The sequence below is a fragment of the Gymnoscopelus microlampas genome, assembly GCF_963454915.1.
Source record: "Gymnoscopelus microlampas genome assembly, chromosome: 14".
Taxonomy (NCBI): Eukaryota; Metazoa; Chordata; class Actinopteri; order Myctophiformes; family Myctophidae; genus Gymnoscopelus; species Gymnoscopelus microlampas.
Genome location: NC_139951.1, coordinates 21,307,635 through 21,331,520, shown reverse-complemented (window position 1 = coordinate 21,331,520; position 23,886 = coordinate 21,307,635). Strand labels below are relative to the sequence as shown.

General features: G+C 40.9%; 2 protein-coding genes across 3 annotated transcripts; one reads left to right on the top strand and one right to left on the bottom strand.

The window, feature by feature from the left end:
- The first annotated feature begins 3,112 nt into the window (after positions 1 to 3,112).
- LOC311059686 (UDP-glucuronosyltransferase 1-2-like) lies at positions 3,113 to 7,563 on the top strand. Of its 2 annotated transcripts, XR_014602187.1 has the most exons (3): positions 3,113 to 3,247; positions 4,651 to 6,882; positions 6,935 to 7,563. XR_014602187.1 is itself a non-coding variant. In XM_084077709.1 (2 exons), the coding sequence occupies exon 2, from the start codon at positions 4,660 to 4,662 to the stop codon at positions 6,265 to 6,267; it is 1,608 nt and encodes a 535-aa protein (XP_083933835.1). In that variant the 5' UTR covers positions 3,113 to 3,247; positions 4,651 to 4,659; the 3' UTR covers positions 6,268 to 7,563. The 2 variants fall into 2 exon arrangements, 1 of the variants encoding a protein (XP_083933835.1); XM_084077709.1 differs by having other exon boundaries at positions 4,651 to 7,563.
- A 7,765-nt stretch (positions 7,564 to 15,328) lies between these two features.
- On the bottom strand, positions 15,329 to 22,129 carry LOC311059693 (uncharacterized protein). The gene is made up of 8 exons (XM_084077718.1): positions 22,001 to 22,129; positions 21,568 to 21,687; positions 21,334 to 21,435; positions 20,888 to 21,004; positions 20,514 to 20,639; positions 19,821 to 19,974; positions 17,286 to 17,520; positions 15,329 to 16,733 (listed from the first exon to the last, which is right to left on the bottom strand). The coding sequence occupies exons 1-8, from the start codon at positions 22,059 to 22,061 to the stop codon at positions 16,620 to 16,622; spliced, it is 1,029 nt and encodes a 342-aa protein (XP_083933844.1). The 5' UTR covers positions 22,062 to 22,129; the 3' UTR covers positions 15,329 to 16,619.
- Positions 22,130 to 23,886: the final 1,757 nt, after the last annotated feature.

Here is a 23,886-nt window from a genome sequence, read left to right as displayed (position 1 = left end):
GATGTACTGTAGGATCACACACACGCACGCACGCACGCGCGCGCGCGCGCACACACACACACACACACACACACACACACACACACACACACACACACACGTGCGCGCACACTGTGTGTCACCCGGGGGAGTGCAACGTTGTACTGGGAGCTGCTTCCTTATCACATAAACTCTTGGTGAAAGAGGAAGAAGCACTTTCTGTGGTTAAAATGTGCATGCCGTTACTATGGCAGTTCAGTTTAGTCAAATCTGCTAAAGCCTACAGACATACATAAGTGTCAAGTTAATATGCAATGTAATCTAGAGACAGCCTGGAGGTAACCCTTTCAGCAATGATTCTGAGACCAGACTCAAAAGAATGTTGCTGTTTAATCAGAAAATAGAAAGGGATAGGGTTGACTCGCTTACATGTGCATGTGTGTGGTGAATGAACTCCTTTAGGACAAGGTTTATTATTTTTCAAGAAAACAAAACTGACTAGCAGTATGTACGGTATTAGCTTTTGTTTTGAAAGAAAAAAAAGTGACCGTGTAATAAAGGTTACTTATAAAGGTCCCTTTATAAAGGTTACTTATAAAGGTCCCTTTATAAGTGACACACCCGTGTTGGATTTTTTATTATGTTGAGGAAGGCTCTGCTGAAACTTGTCCTTATGCTGCCCCAGCCAAACAAAATAAAAAGTACCAAAAAGACATTATGCAAGTGCTGGTGAACTTTGGGCTTACAGTATATGAATGTATTATGAGCTGTGTACCCGGTAAGAGAGTAAGAACTGGGAGTTGAGTTGTGCTTGCATTCTTTTTAAGCTAAAGCTTGTAGCCTCAGAAGCCACAAGTCAACGTTCAAGATTCAACATTGCTTTATTTGTCATTTGCAGCTTTGGAAAAAAATACCAAATTATGTTTCTCCTAGTTAACGACAGCAAAAGTTCATAAAAGAATAAAATGAATACTAATAGTTCAGAAATGCTCTATCAATCTAAATAAATAAATCCAAAAAACTAGAAGAAGTCATGTCATAATACACAAGCATAACCAGATAAAAACAGTATAAAAAAGAAATTAATCTCATCTCATCTAATGCATAGGAATGCATACCTACCAAGTTTATATATTTGGGAGATTGGAGTTCAAAAGTGTGATTGCCTGGGGAAAGAAACTGTCTCACATCCTTTCCGTCCTGGTAGTGATGCTCCTGTATCGTTTCCCCGAAGGCAGAGGGGAGATCAGGCTGTTAGAGGTGGTGTGGGTGATGTCCTTGGTGATGTTAGTCGCTCTCCTCATGCATCGTTGTTGGTCTGCCAGGGATGGCAGTGAGGTACCAAAGATCTTTCCGGCTGTTCTCTCAGTCCTGTTCAGTTGTTTCCTCTCCTCAGCTGTGCTGTTACCGTACCAGGAGGTGAAACAGTAGGTGAGAAGGCCCTCGATGGTACCTCTGTAAAACTTGTTACCCTATGCACAGCTGAGCCATCGATGGTCATTGGATGGTTATGTGGCCTGATCCTCTTCCTGAAGTCGACAATCATTTCTTTGATTTATTTCTGTATTGAGGGCGAGAATGTGCGTTTTGCACCAAACTGCCAGCTGCTCCACCTCCTTTATGTGGCAGCTTCCTCATCAGGGATGAGGCCGACCACGGTGGTGTCACCAGCAAACTTTATTATATGTGGTTGCTTTTAAAGATATATTTTCTGGCCTTTTCTGCCTTTATTGATAGTAGATAGACAGGAAATGGGGAGAGAGAGATGGGGAGTGACAGGCAGCAAAGGTCATCGGGATCGGGATTCGAACCCACAACATGCTGTAGCCCGGACTGTAAGGCCAGCGGTCGGGGCCATATGTGGTTGCTTTTGAACCTGGCCGTGCAGTCTTGTGTAAGTAGTGAACAATAAGGGATCCTGTGTTCACTTCAACGGGTTTAGATGTGTTGTTGCCGACTTTGACTGTTTGACTCCTCTCTGTCAGGAAGTCCAGGATCCAATTACTGATGATGTGCACTGAATATAATATATATTTGTAAATAATGAACGTAGACATAAGCATTGTTAACTTCCACGAGAGAAATAGTGATAGACTGCTTGTCGAAAGTAGGACTGGGTATTATAGGCTGACGATTTTATATAGATATTGTCTGGGATTTCAGATCGTAATATTGTAGTTTTTTCACACTTTTCTGCCTTTATTCGATAGTACAGTAGAGAGAAATAGGAAACAAGCCTCGGGAATTGAACTCGGGAAACGCTGTCAGCATCAAAGCCCATGTGGAACGCACCTGAACCACTTGGCCATCAGCGCCCCGGATATCGTAATATTGTGATGTACCTTTGCCGGGTTTGAAAGCACCAGTAGTCATCCCCACTATATTGTAACAATATCGTTAAAGAGGTATTTGGTCAATATCATGATATTTGCCCATCGTCCAACCCTACTCGAAGGAGACACCTACTTTAATCGAATTCATCATGCCTAAAGTCATGCAATGCAATCAGGCCATGGGCCATTGGCAGATATTACATTTCTACCAGCCAGTAAGGGAGGGGGCACTATGCCATAAAGGTCCTACCTGTCACATTAATTAAATACTTGAAATCTGACCATTCTGAACACGTGCGTGCGTGCGTGCGTGCGTGCGTGCGTGCGTGCGTGCGTGCGTGCGTGCGTGCGTGCGTGCGTGCGTGCCTGCCGTGCAGTAAACACTACTAGAAATGTATGTGGAGAGAGTGAAAAAGTGAAAAAGAAAAAGAAATGTAAAAAGTTCACTTCAGTCCCTTTGTCAGTGCACACTAACACCACTTGTCCAAGTGAGTGAAACCTCTGACAGCTCTATTTACTTTTTATGTCTGTTTTAGACACCACATTTCAGGAGATTGTTTATGGACGTATGGTATGTGCATAACACGGCAAGCCAGCCCCTTTCGCCTACCTTCAGAACGGGGGAGCCTTGTGTTGGAGTGTGTGTGTGTGTGTGTGTGTGTGTGTGTGTGTGTGTGAGTGTGAGTGTGTGTGTGTGTGTGTGCGCCTGCCATAGAAAGAGGGCAGGCCCTGCAGACAAGACCCACCCCAAAGTTTGGTCTGTGCTTTACACGCACACATCTGCAATCCATTCAGAATATCCTCTTCCCCCGACTCGACCTTTCCCACGTTATGCAACACGACACAATGGTCTGGAGCTTGAATCCTTTTCTCAACTAGCAGCTGGCAGTCAATAATCCTTTCAAAGTACACAGCTCCTGTCTCAGGGATTTACGGTAGGTTATATTACTTGTCCTTTTGTACCTATAACTACCTAAAACAACTCCAAAGGCTAGGATAATACTGTTGTTAACACATGAGCATTGACAGAATGTGAGTCTGTTTTGCTCACTGCAAGAAACCTGCAGGATATAGTCTGTCATTCTTTAACTTGACCATTCTAAAGCATAATTGCACGTTTTACTTTTGTGTGCTGTGTGTGCTAGATGCCTTTTTGCTCATTTTTGAAACCTTATATGGTTTAGAGTTGGGAATATGCTAATATGTAACAGTTTTTCAGATGCATACAGTATACTGTGCTGGTAGTGGTTGGTAATGTGAGATTACTGTCTATGTTGTTATTGGAGATAAGCCTTTGTCGCAGCATTCCTCTGGACTGAAAGTTGTTGAAGTTTCCCTGTTATGGAACACTGAACCTTAAACATAGCATAAACATAACATTAGTATACTTTACTCTCACATGTTTTCATGCTCAAGTATCAGGTAGGTATCAGAACATGACAAGCAAGCATTCAGTAAAGGATTGACCAATAATAGAGGTGATGGCTAAAAGTAGTGGTCATCATAGTTATTATAAAAAAAGTGTGTTCAATTGAGCACAGTTAAACATACATTCGGCTAGATTTTACAGCTACAGCAAGTGATTAGTTACTGATCATTCCAAATGAGTTGATACTACAATGAAAACCTGTGGTGTTAATGTACTTCAGCACAGCACACTGTGTGTGCGTGTGCGCGTGTGTGTGGCATAGTATTTATCAACAGGCCAAGATAGCCAAGAAATGAATAAATAAAGTAGGCTGGCTCCATTTCAAGTGGGTAGAAAGCACTGACTGTATGAAATATATAAATTATAAGGTTCACTGTTCACTTCTGTCCGACTGTCCCTTTATCTGTTCACACTGACACCATGTGTCCAAGTGAGTGAACATGAAGTGATCTGGAAACCTCTCAGGGGGTTCATCGATCTGTGTGACATTCATTTAAGTAGTCTTTTTGGTGACACCTCTTGTAGCTTTGTCTATACAGAAGCACGACTCAAAACGGAATGCTGCAGTGTCCTAGCGCCTGAGGATATTTTGGAATGCAAAAGATGTTGGCAGAAACTTTATTTATAAATTTAAAATACATAATGTGTCGGGCCACACACTGAAGAATAAAAATGTTGTTTAATAGTGAGAAGTCATCAAAAAACACATTTAAGTGAAATGGTTATGAAGTTGTGAAAAATATACCAGTGAAAGATTATATTTAAAAAAAAAGTGTTTAATTGAAAAGGTTATGACTTTAATGTGTAACTTTAATGTGACTTTATGACTTTAAATAGTGAATTACTGTGTATGTTTCACTAGTTTCAATTTACTAACTGCAAACTGGGATGTGTTCTTTTTTTCCTCAGAGGCGAAACATGAGGATCCTCCTTCCAGGAGCTACTCCTGTATTTCTGGTGGTGAGCGTAGCCCTCCTGTTTAGTCCTGGCACTGAAGGTGGAAAAGTCCTGGTGTTCTCATTGGAGGGTAGCCACTGGGTCAATATGAACCTGCTGCTGAAGGGTCTCTACGCCAAGGGTCACCATATCACAGTGGTCCGCACGTCTACTAGCTGGTACGTCAAAGAAGGAGCAGAACACTACAGCACCATCACCATCCCCCTGCAGGAGAAAATGACCATAGAGGAGCAGGACTTCTTTGTAACCTTCCTGGCCAAAATGCTAGCCATCAAGAAGGGGGGTGCATCTGTAATGGCCTTTGTGTCCTTCTACTGGGAAATGCTATCATCACTGTCCAAAATGCACAGAGAGGCCAGCGAGGTTGTGGTAGCGATTTTGGAGAACCAGGTCCTCATGCAGGACCTCCGTGATGCTCAGTATGATGTTGTTCTTTTGGACCCGGGGTTGCCTATAGGGGCTCTGGTGGCCCACGCACTGAAGCTGCCCACTGTTTTCAATGTGAGATGGATCACCAGTGGAGAGGGACACTTTGTCGTGGCTCCTTCGCCCTTGTCTTACACCCCCATGTCTGGATATGCAATCTCAGACAAGATGAACTTTAGTGAAAGGATCAAGAACATATTGTTCTATTTACTTAACATGGGCATTGATACTTTAATTGTGAGTCCTCATTACGACAGGCTGATAGAGAAGTACTTTGAGCCAGACATGAACTTCTACCACATCTTGCAGGGGACAGATATTTGGCTAATGAGGGTGGACTTTGTGTTTGAGTTCCCCAGGCCTACCATGCCAAATATTGTATACGTAGCTGGTTTTCAGTGTAAACCCTCAGAGCCTTTACCTACAGAGCTGGAGGAGTTTGTCCAAAGCTCAGGTGAACATGGAGTCATCCTGATGTCACTTGGAAGTTTGGTTAAAGGCCTTCCTCTGGAGCTTACATCAGAAGTCGCCGCTGCCTTCGCGCAGCTCCCACAGAAGGTCATTTGGAGGCACCCAGGTGAGCGGCCAGACAATTTGGGCAACAACACCCTGATTGTAAAATGGCTGCCCCAGAATGACCTCTTGGGGCACCCCAAAGTCAAAGCCTTTGTGGCCCATGGTGGGACCAATGGCGTCTATGAGTCAATCTACCATGGAGTGCCAGTTATAGGGGTACCTCTTCTTTTTGACCAGTTTGAGAATCTTCTGAGATTGGAGATCCGGGGAGCTGCCAAGGTGCTGGATGTAACTAAACTGACCAGACAGAACTTTCTGGAAGCGGTACAAGATGTTCTTCACAATCCATCCTATAGGAACAGCATGGAGCATCTATCTATTCTCCACCATGACAAGCCGAGTCATCCACTGGACACGGCCGTCTACTGGATAGAATTTGTCATGAGGCACAAAGGAGCTGCCCACCTGCGCACTGAGTCCTATAAGATGCCATGGTACTCATATCATTCTCTGGATGTTGTAGGCTTCCTAGTTGCTGTCGTCTTGGCCCTGAGTGCTATTACACTGGGATCAATACGCTTTGTGTGTCTCAGACTGTTCGTGACAAGAAAGTCCAAGCTGGATTAGCCAATTGAATCTACTGATGGCTTTGAATGATGGAAACTGACAGTTATGTTAAAACACACAGAAATGTATACGCCCACACAGGACTCAGATAACATATCACATTAAGATATATTGTTGATGTTGGCATGTTTTTTCATAAATTAATGCCCTACTGCGTCATACTGCAGTGTCACACAAAAATTGCTATTCTTCAAAAAATGGCTGATCTACAAGCTTACAGCGCGTCGCACTGTGAGCTTGTACATCAGCTACTCTTTTCTTTTTTCTTTTAGTGAAACGGCTTAAACCAGTTAAAGTGGTTACTTTTGTCAGCAGATTTTATAAATACTGAACCAAGGAAAGGTATTAACAAGAGCTTGTGACTAAATAATAACTACATTGAATCATAATGTCCAACAGTTTTTGACATATGAGGTTTCTGCCCGACAGCGAGTGTGTGATACCAGGTGTTAAGGCATGATAGTGCTTGCATATTATTATTATTATTATTGTATTGCATTATAAAACTGTGAAGTTTTAAATGAAGTATATTGTAAGTACTTGAATTCATAATTGATGCACATGAAAAGCTAAAGGCAAGTATGTATATTTTATCATCATCGCCATATTCCCTCTGTTGCCTTAGATGTGCTATTGTGCTAACATGAGCTTAGCAGCGTGAGGTGAGCTTTGATTGGTAGGGAGAATACTGCAAAACATCTAACACTGAGGCTGAATATTTTTGTATTTTATTTTGATATATACAGTAATGTCTCATTCAACACAACATCATTTCCTACATTACATTACACAGCTCTGTTTAATGGTGGAAAAATACACATTGGTTAAAGGTGCAGCAAGTGAGTTTGTTTGTTTGCAATAAGTGTTATAGCTCTATATTCTGATAGACATCTTTGCTATAGTGTTTTTTTTCAGTAACAGCAGGGGTCTCCCTGTCTCTCCAGTCCTTTAGTAAACAGGAAAATGCATTTTCAGGTCGGCAGACCAATTTTATCCAATCAGGAGGGAGAACTCATACAGGATACATGATAACCAAGTGAAATTGGAAGTGATGACACAAAGACGTGAGCAGACAAAATTGGATCTGGAACACTAAATAATTGAGCCTCATAAATGGGCACTCTCTCCAGATGAGAGAACATGTACATGTATGTTCTGTTTATTAAAGAGAGATGGGGAGAGACCCCTGTTATTAGACAAACACTATAGCAATGAGTACTATCAGAATATAGAGCTTTGATTCTTTTTACAAAAAACGTTTTGTTTTAACCGAAACAAATATCACTTACTCTACCTTTAAATATTTACAGTGATGATAGAATAGTTAATATAAAACACTCTTTTCACAGATCCATCTATAGGCAGTGTCACAGGAGCCATCCATCCACGAGTTGAGTTCACTTTCTTTGGTATCTATATGTCCACAGTCCTCTCCCGCAGGATTATCCTGTGTCCAGTTATCCGGCTCTGTCCCCAAACCAGGTCTATTTAGCCAGTACCTAGGGAGACAGTGAGAGGAATGTCAGCATTCCATCACTATACGCAAGAGGCCGTTTTGACTGAAGACATTTTGGGTTTGATTTGAAAAACAATTATACAAATAAAAAACACAAGGGCGTACATTTACTTAACCAGTTAACTAACTAACCCCAGTATACTTCTTAGACAAATAGCGAAAACAGCTGATTTGGTATTTTGGAATTTAAGTCTTTTTTTGATTTAAACATTTTGACACATTTGTCCACAATGGGGATGCCAGGGTTAATGTGGCATACATTGTTTATGAAATTGTAAAATTGTACTATCAAACATAAATGTGTGTGAGTGTGAGTGTGAGTGTGTGTGTGTGTGTGTGTGTGTGTGCGCGTTCGTGCATGTGTGTGTGTGAAAGCAAGTTGGAGGGTGTTGCAATTGTGATAGCCCTGTCAGTGTGGGTACGGGCAATTGTTTGTGTCCGTGGGAGGTATAACATTGTTGGCCACTAAACCTGATGATGGTGTAACACTAAACACTACTAGAGATGTATAATGCTCAAAACTTAAATGAATCAGTGTAATGCAACATGTTAAATAAAATATGTTATGAAGGAGATTAAAGTTACAATATCAAACAAATATGCCATGTGGATCTGCTTTCAAATAATTTTGACCCTGTGGCTCATAAAAAAACATTTCATATTTTCAATTGGGGGACCAATAAAAGAAACAAGGTGGTGATACTATTTTAGGTCTTGATACATAGGATCAAGAAAAATATGTGACTTTATTTTTATTTCACTGTACCCAATTCCTCATTTCCACTGCATATTTTTGTTGTGTGTTGTGTTGTTTTTTCCACTTTCATTAATTATTTATTTAGGTATTGAATCTCTCACAAGTAATGAGTATTCGGTATTCAGCAAAGTATTCCGTCAAGGTTAGATGAGAGGCAACAACACTTACTTTGCCAAATGTGTTCATAGTTGAAACTGAAATAGAGAACTGCAATCTGTTCATTTATACTTTGTCATATGATGGTGTCACGTTTTGAAAATAGCTGATCTTCAAGTTCACAACAACGCCATCATACAGCAAAGTATGAATGGTACTTAGCCATCACTGGCCTAGTTCAACAAAGTCAATAATGCACTTGACTTACTGTAGATCTGAAGACACTTGGCTGCCATCCACCCAGTGCCATTGTCCCTCTTTCTGTGAGTCCGTCATACCTATCCACACCCTGTCGCTAGCCCCACCTGTGGCCTGGCTAGTGGCGAACATAAAAGTCTGAAAAGGAAAACCGGGGAGACAAAATATGAATTTCAGCTGATAACTGTTTCAAGTGACACACGTAATTTCACTTCATAAGTACAAGATAACAGCTGATACAGAATTAAAGAAACATTTATCAATTACAATTTTGTATCTAAATATTGATTAATTGTAAGTTGATATACTTAAACAGGTGACACTAGCGTTTATGTGGTTAATGTTTATTATTTTGTCCCATACCTGCTCCTCTTTACTGTTAACTGTGAGCAGGTCGCCCCCTTGTGCCTGACACCAGGCTCTGCTGGCCTCCCAAGTGAGCAGACGAGAGGAGAAGTAGTAGCATTTGGTCTGGAACAGTGTCCAGCTGCTGTGACATTTCTTGCAAAGCCGCTCTGTGAAGAAGAGAAAATACAGTTTAGGTCTAGGACTGCATTCATGAACAGGATCAGTTTTCTCTCCAAGTCAGAGATCTAAGTCTTGATCTGTGATGTTCAAGATGTGAAATCCACATGACAGAATGACATGGAAGATGATGGTGGTTACATGTTCTGCTTAGATTTAAATTAATACTACACTAAAATAAAGTAGATTTTTGTTTAAAAATAATTCTGGGTTCTGATATTGTTAACCTGATTGGTATTTTGTTTGTATGATGGCAAAAGTGCCTGAAAAGAACCAAAAGATCCATATTCTACAAATTAATGTGTCAGATAGACTTGGGGTCAAAACTGCTACCATCAATCTGGGCCAGAACTCATTTTAGCATGGTCAGCTTGGTTATGTAATGCAGTGTGACCCCCTTGTTGTTGATAAATTAACAAAATAAAAGGGATGACATAGCCTACCATTCGTCTTGTGATCAACCACAGGGCAGTAGAGGTCGAAAGCGTTAAAGGCCTCATTCATTTGACGTGAGTCCACCAACATCTGCTCTCTGGTGCGGTTCTCCTGTTCTGAAGCAGCCTGCCTCTCTTGCTCCAGCACAGCACCCAGCCTCCGGTTCTCCTCCTGTAGCTCCTCAACTGTCCCCTGAAGAAGCGTGCTGTTCCTGGACGTTTCTTCGCAATCGATCTCCAAGACAGCATCTGCCTCGATCTTTTCGTTCAGATCCCGGACTGCTTCGCGGAGATGGTTGTTGACCTCTCGCAGCTTGCTGGCTTCCTCGGTGGCTTGGACCCGATCGTGTCTCAGAAGAGCGTTTGTCTCGGAGAGGTTCTGTCTCTCCTCCTCTAGCTGGGTGTGGGAGTGGGTGAGCTGCTCAACAGCTTGAGAGAGATTGAAATGATCTGCCTCCAGCTCTCTGCCGTTCTGCTCCAGCCGGCCGTGGTGCTGATCCAGCTGTGACTTTATTGAAGTCAGGTTAACTATTTGCTCCCGCAGCTGGAGGTTTTCCAAGGTCAAAACGCGACCTGTCAAACTGAGTTTGGCGAAGCTTTGATTGAGGAGACGGGACTGCCTGCCCAGCCAGGCGTTGTGCTCCCTCAAGTTGAAGTTGTCTCTCTTTAATTCATCATTGGCCTCAGTAACAGTTAGGTAATGGTCGCTGATGTTCTGGTAGTCAAAGATGAGACCCTTCCATTCTGGCTTGCTATCTGATTCACGGGCATCTGAAGATTTAAGACAATGAAGATGTAAGACAATGAATCAAAAGATAGACATCAGGAGGAAATAGCCTATATCACAAACACACGCACACGCACACGCACACACAACCACAGTACCACACACACATGCCCACAACAGCAGTTGGGCCATATCTAAAAGGACGGGTAGATGAAATATGTTTTCATGTCATGCCATTTCATCAAGTGTAGGGGTTGTTTAATCAGATGTTTAATGTTTGGACTAAAATATATGAATACAGCAAAAGCCAGAACTTACACAAGATAGCAAGAGCTGTGGAGATCACAAGCAACACAAGGCAGAGTGCTGCACAGAGGCCAAGAACCACATAGAGAAGATGAGGACGCATAGCCTGGTTTTTGGTGCTGGGACAGGCTGGAGCTGAAAGCAAAAACAAACACTTTTTTAAACCTTATTCATTTTCTTATTTAAAGTTTATGTATTTAATGTATCTTCCAGATTGATTGATGGAATATTTTATTGACATAATTTACATTTAATGTACAGCAGTACATTGATGTAATAACGCCAAATGGATCAGACACAAAAAAGCCAACGCTTCCATTGTGGTCCATTAACCTTTGTCAGAGACACACATAGATAATTATATTCTGTTAATCAAAGTAAAGATAAATCCCCAGACCCCAGTTAGGATTAATGAAATTAATCAATAAAGGTAATATCACCATATCACTCACAGATTTGCGACTCCATCTGCTTGCCATTGAGTGGTACCATGATTGTTGGGTTATCTCTCCATGGAATCCAATGCTGCCCCACCATTCTACCTGCAAATAGTATGTAATAATATATGTCTGAGAAAGAGAGACCGTTGGGAGAGCCTTTAAATACAGAGAAACAATTGACCAGCTTTAAATCCACCACCACCACCCCCCAACAATGCTAAGTTGTTTGTTGTTCAACACAGAATACAGTATCTTTTCTTTTCATCTTTGTTTTAAGGGACAATTGTGTCTGACTCTTTAGGGCCACAGATGTGAGGTTTTGTATATCTGAGCTTGATAAATCTCAGAAAAACACTTCTCACTTGCTTAAAGTCAAAACCACACACTTATTGTTCATGGTGTATTCCCAGAAGTGTGAGACAGAAACCAACCAGACAGCTTGTGTGAGAGTGTTGCTGATGAAGAGCGTCAGTCTGTGGTTTTCCTGTTGTGTTGCATCAGTATCACCATACTGAAGCTCCGCTCTACCACACACACTTCTATAATAATTCATTGGCTTCATTGGTAGCATGCATGCAGGGGCCTTTGGTTAAGAATGACTTTGTCAGACATTAGACCCTTTGTAGTGGAGATTAAATCACAAGAAAATAATCTGTATTTTAGAAGGCACACGTTCAATTACTCAGTGTTAATCTATCCTTTTGTAACTCTGAGAGTGTTCAAATGGGACTTTGCAGGTCCATTTGGTTCCACTTGTACACTCTCAGAGTTAAATTATTACACTCAGGATTTTACAGTGTAGTGCATGCTGATGGTGCTGATGTCAGGTCTGTCTGACAAAACAAATAAACAAAGAAACAAAAAAATACAATTTCTGTGAAGTGAGGACTTACCACACGCAGTTGATCTGAGAATTCAGGCTCGTTGTCTGAGGTATACACAGAATCCTGATATTAATGCTTATTGATGATATTCTGTTAAGAGAGATGCTACAGTGGCAGAACCAAACACACAAAGAGGTGAATTGAGTCTGTCTGAAGAAACGCAAGTGGCCTCTGTTTGACTGGTTCCCTTTTATAGTGCTCTGACCCCCCCCATTGCTTTACAATACAGTGGAGGGTCACTGATGGGCCAATCTGTTTGATGTCACCTTATCTCTTGCTTAACAATACCATTTAATGTATTGAAAGATATCAGCAATCAGTATTGCCATGTTGTAGATTGTGACACATTAAGGAAAGCTGTTACACACATTTTGAGCTTCACCATATAGTACATTTCCAAGAGACATTTCCAAGGATATTAAATGGTTTTAATAACAGCATTTTGTCATCAGTCTATCAAGCTATATTGCTATACCAGCATCTATAGTGTGCATGTACTGTATATAATTGGATACAGTTTATAGCTTTACATTTTGAGTAAATCATTTAAAATATGTATATACTGCTGTTATTCAGTGTAATACGTTAACTACACAGAGGCAACTTACTATTAGCAGAGGTTTTTAAAGATGGTTAAATGTGTGTCTTATGTACTTTTTAACATGATTTCTAACCATATCATATCTTTTTTTTTCTTCTCATTTAATCTCTAGTATTGTCTAGTTGTATGCAGAGCATGCCACATTGCTTGTAGTTGTATCTGTATAAGAGAGACAACCCCCTTTTTCATGTTTGATCCCTGGTTTTCTTATATGCAAACAAAAATCTGCCAATACAAATAATTCTGTTCCAATGACTATGGATGGCGTAATGTTGTATATAACATTAAACACTGAAATCACTGAATTGTCAGTTAAGGTTAACCTTGATACCATTCTGTGTCATCATGGCTGGGTTTCTGAACTCTCATAAGCCAGTTCTGTCCCCAAGCAATAACTCCTGTTGTCCAATGACTAGATAGAACCAGCAGGGGGCATCATGTTCATTTCTCCTTGCCTTCTGCCCTTTGCAGTGTGCAGGGCTTTGCAATATACTAGGCTGAAGACATAGCCGAGGCCTATACCTTATCACTATGCAAGGGTCAGATAAAAGCCAGTGCTAACCATTCAAAGGAAATGGAAGGACACATTGAGGCGCTCAAGTTAATGAAAAGTCTCATTGATGGAAAGTACATATTAGTCACTGTGGTTCAACAATCAATGGATCGGGACCCATTTTTATGGGCCATGAGTAAATATCCTTTTTTAAAGTGTCCTACAACCATCAAATTTCATTTTTTTTCAAGAAAAAAAAAGAGTAGATCTACAAGCTCACATGTTGTATCGTGAGCTTGTAGATGAGCTATTTTGGAATAACCTAAGTGTAAAATAGGGTTAAAGAGGTTAAACTGATTGTGATGCTCTATTATCTCATTTTGCTGGAGACCCCCTGGCCCCACTTTGAGAACCTCCGTATACTAACCAATAAAATATTATCTTTACAATCCATCAAATACCATCCACTCTGGTATCCTCAAAAGAAGTCTGTCTGGATATTGCTTTAGCCAGGAAAACAGCAAGACACGGCTGTGAGCAGGATATTATCTAGTGACAGAAGTCTTGTGTGGAACAGGGGGGGGGGGTGAGATAGGACAGAATGCTGTTTTTCTCCAGTGACAGTCACCACAGGGGCTCTGCTCCTCTCTAAACAAACATCCTTATAAACTGTGTGAAAGGAAACATGGCTCACCATTGTTGTATTTAGTCCCACTATCTTAAACAATCATGCAGAAGCCAACACCAAGTTTCTGTATAACAGAGAAAGTAAACACAGGCCAGCATTGTTGTAGCTGTCAGGCTCTCTTAATCTCTCTGTTGAATGTAATTAATAATAAGGTCTCTGTATTCTCTTTCACAGAAAGCTCCCTGTTGTCTGAAATGTATAAGGCCCCTTCATCTGCACTTGGCTTCTTATTATGTGGGAGAGGTATCATATGGCAAGCGCAATTAGTTGAACTTTAGTAAACGGACAGTTCTGTGCTCTTGTGATGTGGCTTTTGCCATAAAAAACATAAAATAAACGACCTGTCGAGGTGTTTATAGGCTCCCATTCATTAATATGTTGTTTTTACACTCTAATCAAATAATGATCTTGTTATATGTAATGAAGAGAACATTCACTTTTATCTGTAAATTAGATCATGCAGAATCCAGTGTGATACATCTTTTAGAAGGTTTTAGGCTACTATAGAATTTGAGTTGGTGATGACTGTAGCAGTGACAGCATAACTTCAACCCTGTTGGTCTGCACTCCAATCCATGGTTACTGATTATAATATTCAATTGAAACAATGACATTTACAATACAGCCCATATTGTCAGAGAAAATTCCCCTCTATGCCTGTTTATAGCCTTTCTCTGTGTTCCTACTATTCCCATGAGTGATTTTACGGTCAAGCATATGTCTGGCACTGTGGCACACCCATACGGTCTGTGGCCATCACTGCAAATGTGTCACGATCATGGCCTCTGGCAGGGCCCCTCCCTGTCAGTTATGCCCTGTTCTGTCCAGTGTGCCACTGTCTTTGCCCTGATGTGACTCTGCCCTTGCCCTTTCATCACCTTGTTCTACTCGCCCCCTCCCCTCACTGTTCGGACATTGATTGAGAGACTGATTCCATCTGGGCAACCCAGTAATTGGTGTTCTGGTATTTAAAGGACTGCCAATGTATGTCATGTTGCTGGATTATTGTCTTGTGTTTAAGTGTGTTCAGAAGAACCATTGTTTTCCCTCTGTGAGAGCAGAGATGTACTTGTGTTTGTTCACTTTCCGTGAAGACTAAGTTTTCGCCAGCAACCTCTTGTGTTATTTGCATTTTGGGTCCTACTTTTCATCCCTGGGTGTCAGCGTGACAATATATACGATTTATTTAAGATTTATTTATTATATTAAGTTGCCATGAAACGTGGCGAACAAACTCAGCACAACTTTGGTGGCATTTCAGAGACTCACAGAAAACAGGTCAGTTTTATGGCTGCTAATGTAACATTAGCCCCACAACAAACACACAAGAATAATGTTGAAACCCATGGTAGTGTCCCTTTAATAGTACAGTGTCTCAGCAAAAACAAAACAAAACAAAAATATAATAGCGTTTGGTTGAATGAGTATTGGAAGGGGTTTATACCTTGGGTTGACCTACACAGGTCTACATACTCCAATGGCCCAAGTGTGCGTGCATATAAAGACATGCACTGCTGCATACAGAGGACAATATAGATAGCACCAGTGGGATTCTGTGCTAATTACCTTATCTCAGGCATAATTCACTGCCCAGCAGGATCTTCTAAGGAAATCAGACAGCTTTGTTACAGACAATCCCTCCCTTCCTTTGTCTTTCATCTTTTTCTCATGCGGGCACACACACACACACACACACACACACACACACACACACACACACACACACACACACACACACACACACACACACACACACACACACACACACACACAAATCTTATATCTAAGATATATAAATATATAAAATAGTGATAGAGAATACAATTCAACACAGCAGGAATAATCCAAGTATATAACAATGCCGCTTAAATGTATTCAGTATGTAGTTCATGTGTGTTTCAGGTCTTCTTTGTGTAGTTTACCAAGATAAATTGTAAATGGAAAAAGCATAGAAGCTGGGCCACAAAAAAAAGTATGAAAGTAAAAAAGCAAAATTAGTTAACTAATATTTCCGCCCCAATAAATAATACAAATTCCACAAAATTATAAAACATTCTAGACTATTTATATTAAATATATTGTGTACATAAGTACTTATTGTATGTGTATATAATTTGTGCACACAATAATACAAAGACAATCTTAATTAGCAGCAAAAAGAGCACACAATAATGATCTCAATAAAAACATATTTGAAATCATTATAAGCTTGTGCAGCATAGAACATGGCTGTTGGCTCAGAGTCGCCAATATCGTATAGCCTGACACCAATGACACCTCTTTGAAACCTACAGTGTAGCCTATAGCCTGATTCATACTGCGTATTGAGATGGTGTGGTTTGCTGAAAATCTGTTATTTTCAGCAAACCACACCAGCGTAAAGCTAATGTAAGCTTAAAGGACGTCTTCACCCATTTTCAACCTATCGTCATATAATTGGTCCTCACTGATCATGATCATGATAAAATGGTACCATTGTTTCCTACTCGTGTCTCATAGGAGGGCTGTGGACACTTCAGAAACCCGCCTACCAGTGACATCATCATTAGGTAGGATTATTTTTTCAAACAAGATTACAAAAATGTCATTTAGGTTTTTATTAATGTGAGAACAATGGCTTCAGCATACTAACTTTCCAGGAATAGTAAGCCTATAGTTTCTATTAGCTTGGATTCCCCATCGATGATGTCACTGGTAGGCAGGTTTCTGAACTGTCCACATCCCTCCTCTGAGACACAGACCTAGTAGACAAAAATGGTACCATATTATAATGAGCATTAGTGAGGACCAATTATATGAAGATATGTTGAAAATGGATGAAGTCGTCCTTTAACCAAGCTATATGTTCCAGAATCTTGACATCTTGTCACCAGTCTCAGTAGCTTGCTGTGGCATGAATGAGGGTGTGGAATTAGCTTACAGTAAGTTTATAATCGAAACTATATGCCTACATTGTATTCTACTTACATGTAAATCTGTGGATAGATCATCTAAATTGTGCTTTTATCACTCTGTAATGTAGCATATTATTTAAAGCTGCAACCCATAACCTTTTTTATGGGTTTTAATAAAACTTTATTTTAACCAATCTGGTTATGTTAATACAATATATCTCTTCTATTGAGAGGACCACTACTGGCAAACATAGGCCTACTTATTAATTTAACTAGCCTAATTAGGGGTTTCATATCATATAACAATGTAGTACATTTTTGGGCTGCACTGAGTTTTGCAGAATTTCCTAATTTGAAGAATAAACCCTGAGATTTTGTATTGTCAATTTAGTCCCGGACCTTGCTTTTCCAGACCACCAGGAACACCAGGATGGGAATGAGACTGACTGGGAGCAGAGTGAGCACGACCACCACACTGTGAGGGGCATCGTGTAACAGCAGCTCCTCCTCGGAGCAGTTGTAGAAGTACTCAGAGTGGATGTAGAGGAAGAAGTCTTGAACGCTAGGGTTCGGGTAATAGCAGCCCAACATGTTAGAGAGCTGCTCCATGCAGGTTGTCATGTCGTTATACTCCCTGTGGTGGGTGAACAGATGTGGGGGGGGGGGGGGGGGGTTGTTTATTACAGCAGTCTGCGTTTTAAAAGGCAGTGGATAGTAAAGGTGCAATAGAGATATCCCCCAGACAAACCGGGACATCTGGTCACCACATACTAACAGTGCTATCTTAACTATGATTAATGAAACCACACAAAATCCATGCCTAAACTCAGTGTTTAACCTGAACCAGCTCCAAGCTGAAACCACTTCATTACCCCTGACCAATTAAATAGCGTAGATCACAGATCATGAATGAATATCCACAAACTTTTTTAAATGTTCAATAAAAGACAATGAACCAGTGTTTGGTTTGTTACAAAAACATTGTAATATATTACTCATTACTTATTACATATTATTACATTACTCATTAGCTACTCCCTGCCAAAAGTAACTCATTACATTACTCAAGAACTCATTACTTTTCATATAGGCCTAACGCTAGCAGTTTTTCCTGTCATTTTCCTGTCATTTTCTGCAGCCTGCACTAGCAGTGTTTTCATCTCTCAAGCAAACTCGTGGGTCTCACGCTAATGAACCATTTTGATCAGGTTTAGGGCCCGCCTTTCCGATAATTTTCAAGAACACATATATGCATGCATCGTTTCTGTATCATATTTTATTGTATTACAGCTCGCTGCACTGGGGACTCTGAGTTTTCACACTTCATCTATGTTGGCGCCCCCAAGTAGCAGCAAGAGGTACTGTAACTGTTCTGATACTTGGTCATACCAGGTCCCTGAACCGCATTGTAGTAAGTAGCATTTTAATCCTTTACAGGATTAAGATCCATAAATCCATTTAGCTTTAAATCTTGCATAGTGTAGCTTTACATGTTACAATCTAAACAATCATTCAACTCTTTGTTCTGTGTCCTTAATTGACATAGAAAGAGCAACACAAAAACGTATGATACAACGACACATGCCAATGTATTTTTAATGCTGAGTGCATTGCAGGAAATAGCTGAAGTGTGTGTGTGTGTGTGTGTGTGTGTGTGTGTGTGTGTGTGTGTGTGTGTGTGTGTGTGTGTGTGCGTGTGCGTGTGCGTGTGTGTGTGTGCGTGTGCGTGTGTGTAGAGAGAGAGAGAGAGAGAGAGAGAGAGAGAGAGCACATTACAAAACCATTACAAAAGCTTTTAGTCTTGTCTCACTGCATTGTCTATGTTCCTTAAAGTGTCTGGGAAGTATCCATCACCAAGTGTTAAGTAAATTATTACTGCGTAGGCTAAGTGTTTGTGCCTCTGCCAACGGAACACAGGCGTAGGCTAAGTGTTACCGATGGCCCCTTCCTCAGGCCCACCCTTTGACAATGTCTGCTTCATTAAATCCTATTCATGCTGTTCATTTTCAAACAGGAAGCAGCTCACAACTCACTTATAGACAGAAGGAAGGCTGAAACAGCAGTGAATGATCGATATAATCACCAAATACAATGAGCTTGATGACGTGAAGGAATTAATATAATTTGTTCACCATAACATTCATTTAACAACTTTCAACCTGCCCTGGCATGTCATTATAGGCCAAAATTGTCAGAACATTTTTTTTAAAATTGCAGATCACAAGCTACACGTTTTTATTGCTGCTGCAATGTCTGAGAACAAATAATTGTTAAAAAATATTGAACAATAAAGCTTCCGTGACCTTGTGAGCTTGTAGATTGGCTAATTTTGCTATTTTTGAAAATGTTTAAAACTATGAAATATGGCCTAGCTATTTACTTTTAAATGACTAAATTATTTTTATTTTTCCACACTACCACTGCATGCTATTTCCACATCTATTAACCCACATGTGTTGTGTGCTTGTACATCTGCTATTTTCATTTCTTCCGCTGACACTGTCATACAACAAAGTATACAATAGGACATTGTAAATACAAAACAAAACAAAATATAAAAAGATGAAATATCGACAGAGACAACCTGTACTCTTGTGATGTGACAATAAACTTGAAGTTGAAGTTTCCATACCAGAAACACTGACACACATGCACGCACACACACACACACACACACACACACACACACACACACACACACACACACACACACACACACACACACACACACACACACACACACACACACACACACACACACACACACACACACACACACACACACGCACACACACACAGTCACACACACGCATACACGTGTGTGTGTGTGTGTGTGTGCGCGCAAACACGCACACGCACACGTACACACACACACACACACACACACACACACACGCACACGCACACGAGCGCACACACAGAGTAATAACTCACCCAATGATGTAATCCAAATCACACCAGTGTTGTTTGCTGACAGACACCATGGACAGGTGGAACGGGTTACCACAAACCAAATGGCTGTGTTCCACCAACAGTGTGTCGTGACAGTGTGTGAGTGGATGAAACTGCTCCTGATCCTGAAATCTCTCTGGAACGAAACATATATATGTAATGTTTTACGTTTGCCGTATAATAAGAAGCAGGGCTGTTCTGTGACTATGACACTTTCCTTGGAGTTTGAAAGGGTATTCAGTGAAAATGTTCAAGATTTCAAAAAACACTGAGGATTTTATTGTGAAGTTGTAAGTACAAAAAAAAAAAAAAGTCCTCCGAAGATTAGTCCGGCCCTGCTCGGTTGTGATTGGATTTCGCTGCCCCCGACGTTGTGGGGCACCAATCAGGGTCCAGTATGCAAATGTGTGGCGGGTTTATCACCAGAGGCATTCTTTTTTAATCCGGCCCTTGGAAATGAAGGTTCCACACAGAGATTTCAGACTAATATCTACGCAGAGTGATATTAGTCAGGCCATGCCAGGCTAGTTGTCACAGAGTGAGATCATGAACAAACTACCCCAGAACTTGATATTCTACATGTCATGTATGGATGGATGACACAGCCACGTAATGCATATAGTTTTCATTCATTTTCTTCCACCATGAAGAATTGATTTTAAAATATCATCTCACCATCATCTTCTGTGGTGATATTCATTGTCTGGTTGGTTGGCAGTCCCAGCTTCTCCTCCAGTTCAGTTAGTTGATCCTTGTAGATGTTTGTGGCTGTGGATGGATCATGGCTTGATTGTATGGCACCTGCAAACATAATTTATCCAAGTATTAGACCACGACTTTTCATTAATCACAGATTCTCTAAAAAGACACACAATGCATACTGTCTGCTGCCATTCAGAACGTCTGAACTACAAAAATATATATAAATACAGTTCTAAAATACACACAAAGCATACTGTCTCTGCCACTGCAGAGACACTCAGAACCTCATAACTACAACTTTTTTTTATTTTGATACTTCAAGGTTTACTTTTAAAATATCAGCTCACCATCATCTTCTGTGGTGATGTTCAATGTCTGATTGGCTGGCAGTACCAATTTCTCTTCCGGTTCAATCAGCTGATCTTTGTAGAAACTGGATGTCTCATCGCTTGATTTTATGGCACCTGCAATTTATCCAGAGAGTGCCTTTTTATTAACATGATGATAATGATTGTTTTTTTGGGAATTGTTTCGGATGTTAGTGTTGGTTTTGTTTTCAGTCCCTTTCACATATTTCTTTCTTTCTTTCTTTCTTTTTCAGAACATAACTTGTACCTTGACAAAACATCTTATGTTAATGTTTTTGTCTGATAAATGTTTAAAAGAAATCTATTTAAATAATGTGAAAATACACAATGCATACTGTCCTTGCCACCGCTGCCATTCAGAACCTCACAACTACAACATTTGTGATTTTGATACTTCAGGGTTTACATTTAAAATATCATCTCACCATCACCTTCTGTGGTGATGTTCAATGTCTGATTGGTTGCCAATCCCAGTTTCTCCTCCAGTTCAGTCAGCTGATCTTTATTAGATGCTAAACGTTGATGACCTGAGGGCACAGGTAAAGACACTCATACAGAGAGGGTATATTGAAAAAGAAAAGTAATATAATGGCTTATATAATGTGGTTTTGATTAAAAATGAAACTATTTTAAGCAGAATAGAAAGAAACTCATCTTACTTTCATCCTTTAGGGATATATTGAACGTTTGGTTGCCAAGAAGCCCCAGTGTCCCATCAAGTTGGATAATCTCTTCACGTAATCCATCGGTCGTGTTGTCTGCTGCTAATCCCACAACTCCTGCATGTGGGGATGAAACAGAGCCGCATTTATTCAAACTTCACATTTACCAAACGATTAGACCGGTATTCCAGAGTAGCCCAGACTGTTCCTTCTACCAGTAGAATGGCACCGGCCCATTGTCCCGTAATTGGGCTATAGCAGCAGCATCCTTCACAAACCAGGGAACACAATAGGCTCAGTTGGAAATCATGTCCAAAAATGACTTTCATGAACTTCCACAGGAAGCCTGCACCTCAAACACTTATCCTGTAAATAAAGAAGAGAAGAGTGTGTGTGTGTGTGTGTGTATTGATGGAGCGGGTATACATACCTAAGATGAAAGCTGGGAAGAGCAGGTACAATAACATGGTGTCCAGTGGCGAGGGGAACATTTCTAACCTCTGAGGCCAGTCACTGACCCGTGTGTCAGCCTGGATGACTGTCTTCACCAGCCCCTCAGAGCCAAGTGGGTTAAGGAACAAGTCCAGCCCCGTTTTTGTTGGCACGCCGGACAAGAAGTGTGTGTGTGTGTGTGTGTGTGTGTGTGTGTGTGTGTGTGTGTGTGTGTGTGTGTGTGTGTGTGTGTGTGTGTGTGTGTGTGTGTGTGTGTGTGTGTGTGTGTGCGTGTGCGTGTGCGTGCGCGTGCTTGCTTTCTGATGATGCTGGTGTTCTTGATGAAGAGATGTAAATAAAGGGCCTAACGAGGTAGGCATAACAGATATGAATCAGTCAGAGAGAAAGAGAGTCGGGGATAGAGTGACTTATGGAGAAAGAACAAAAAGAACGGATGACAGAGAGGTTGAGAGAGCCAGGTAGAATGGCACATTTAATTTGGTTTGACACATTTAAAGTAGTGATGTAATCCCGGTGATATTAATCTGTCCTTTTATGTCCTTGCACGTACATTATTGTTATGCAATAGGTTCAATATTATGACATTACAACTTTGCTCATCAGTGAATGGAATACACTCATCTATGACTATGAAGCAAATGAGGGGAATGCTATTATGTTCTCACATTCTCCTTTAGCTCATTGAGATAAACAAAGTGTGCAGACTGCATAATAATACGCTGATATCATATCTCTGCCCATATTTATGGTGTGTGTGTGTGTGTGTGTGTGTGTGTGTGTGTGTGTGTGTGTGTGTGTGTGTGTGTGTGTGCGTGTGCGTGTTCATGCGTGTATGTGTGTTGTGGGCACATGAGTAGGTGTGTTTGCATGTACACACAATTGCGTCAAAACTGCATCTGTGTGTGTGTGTGTGTGTGTGTGTGTGTGTGTGTGTGTGTGTGTGTGTGTGTGTGTGTGTGTGTGTGTGTGTGTGTGTGTGTGTGTGTGTGCGTGCGTGCGTGCGTGCGTGCGTGCGTGCATGCGCGCGTGCGTGCGTGTGTGCCTGGGCAGTGTTGATGTTGGTGGTAATGGGGGCGTATAGGAGCAGTTTCCTGCCCTCTGTCAGATAGCCGGCAAAGAGAGGCCTCGTGGGATTTCCCTCCACCCCCAACGATTGTGAAGACGGCTGCCCCGAGTTGAGACAAGGCCGCCGCTGGAACCAGGAAGCGGAACGCACACCAGCCACCAGAGATAGCAGACACACATAAACAACACACATGCTAGCCCACAGTGAGCGCACGCAGCTCTTTTAAGCCAAATGTATACTCTGTAGTCGTAGGGCTGTCGGCTCTTATCTTCATATTTAATGTGTTTAGTTTTTCGTAAATTAATGCCCTATACGTGTGGTCATACTACAGCGTCACACAAAAGCATCAACAGTAACAGACCCACAAGCTCGAAACAAATTTGAATACTGAAAAGTAACAGTTTTGGTTTTTGGACATATGGCGTTTCCACCCAACAGTGCTGTGGTGCCACTTGCCAAAAAGAACAGATCGATGAGCTAAACAAGGCGTTGTGATATTAGCTTGCACATTTCTTCAGGGAATCTCAATTTTCTGTTTATTTTGTAAATATTGATTGTTTGATTGTTTGATTGTTTGATTGTTTGCTTGTTTGATTGTTTGATTGATTGATTGATTGAATACTCTATTATTCAATCAGGATGGATTATGGAAAATCAGACAGATCCGTGTTGATCACATGACTATAGAGATACTGTGTACCGATTTGCGTGATGTTTGGATAAAATCTGTAGGAGTACTGTCAAAAAATATGTTTTGCACAAATCGGCCTCCTGGTGGCGCAATAACAGGCCCATGT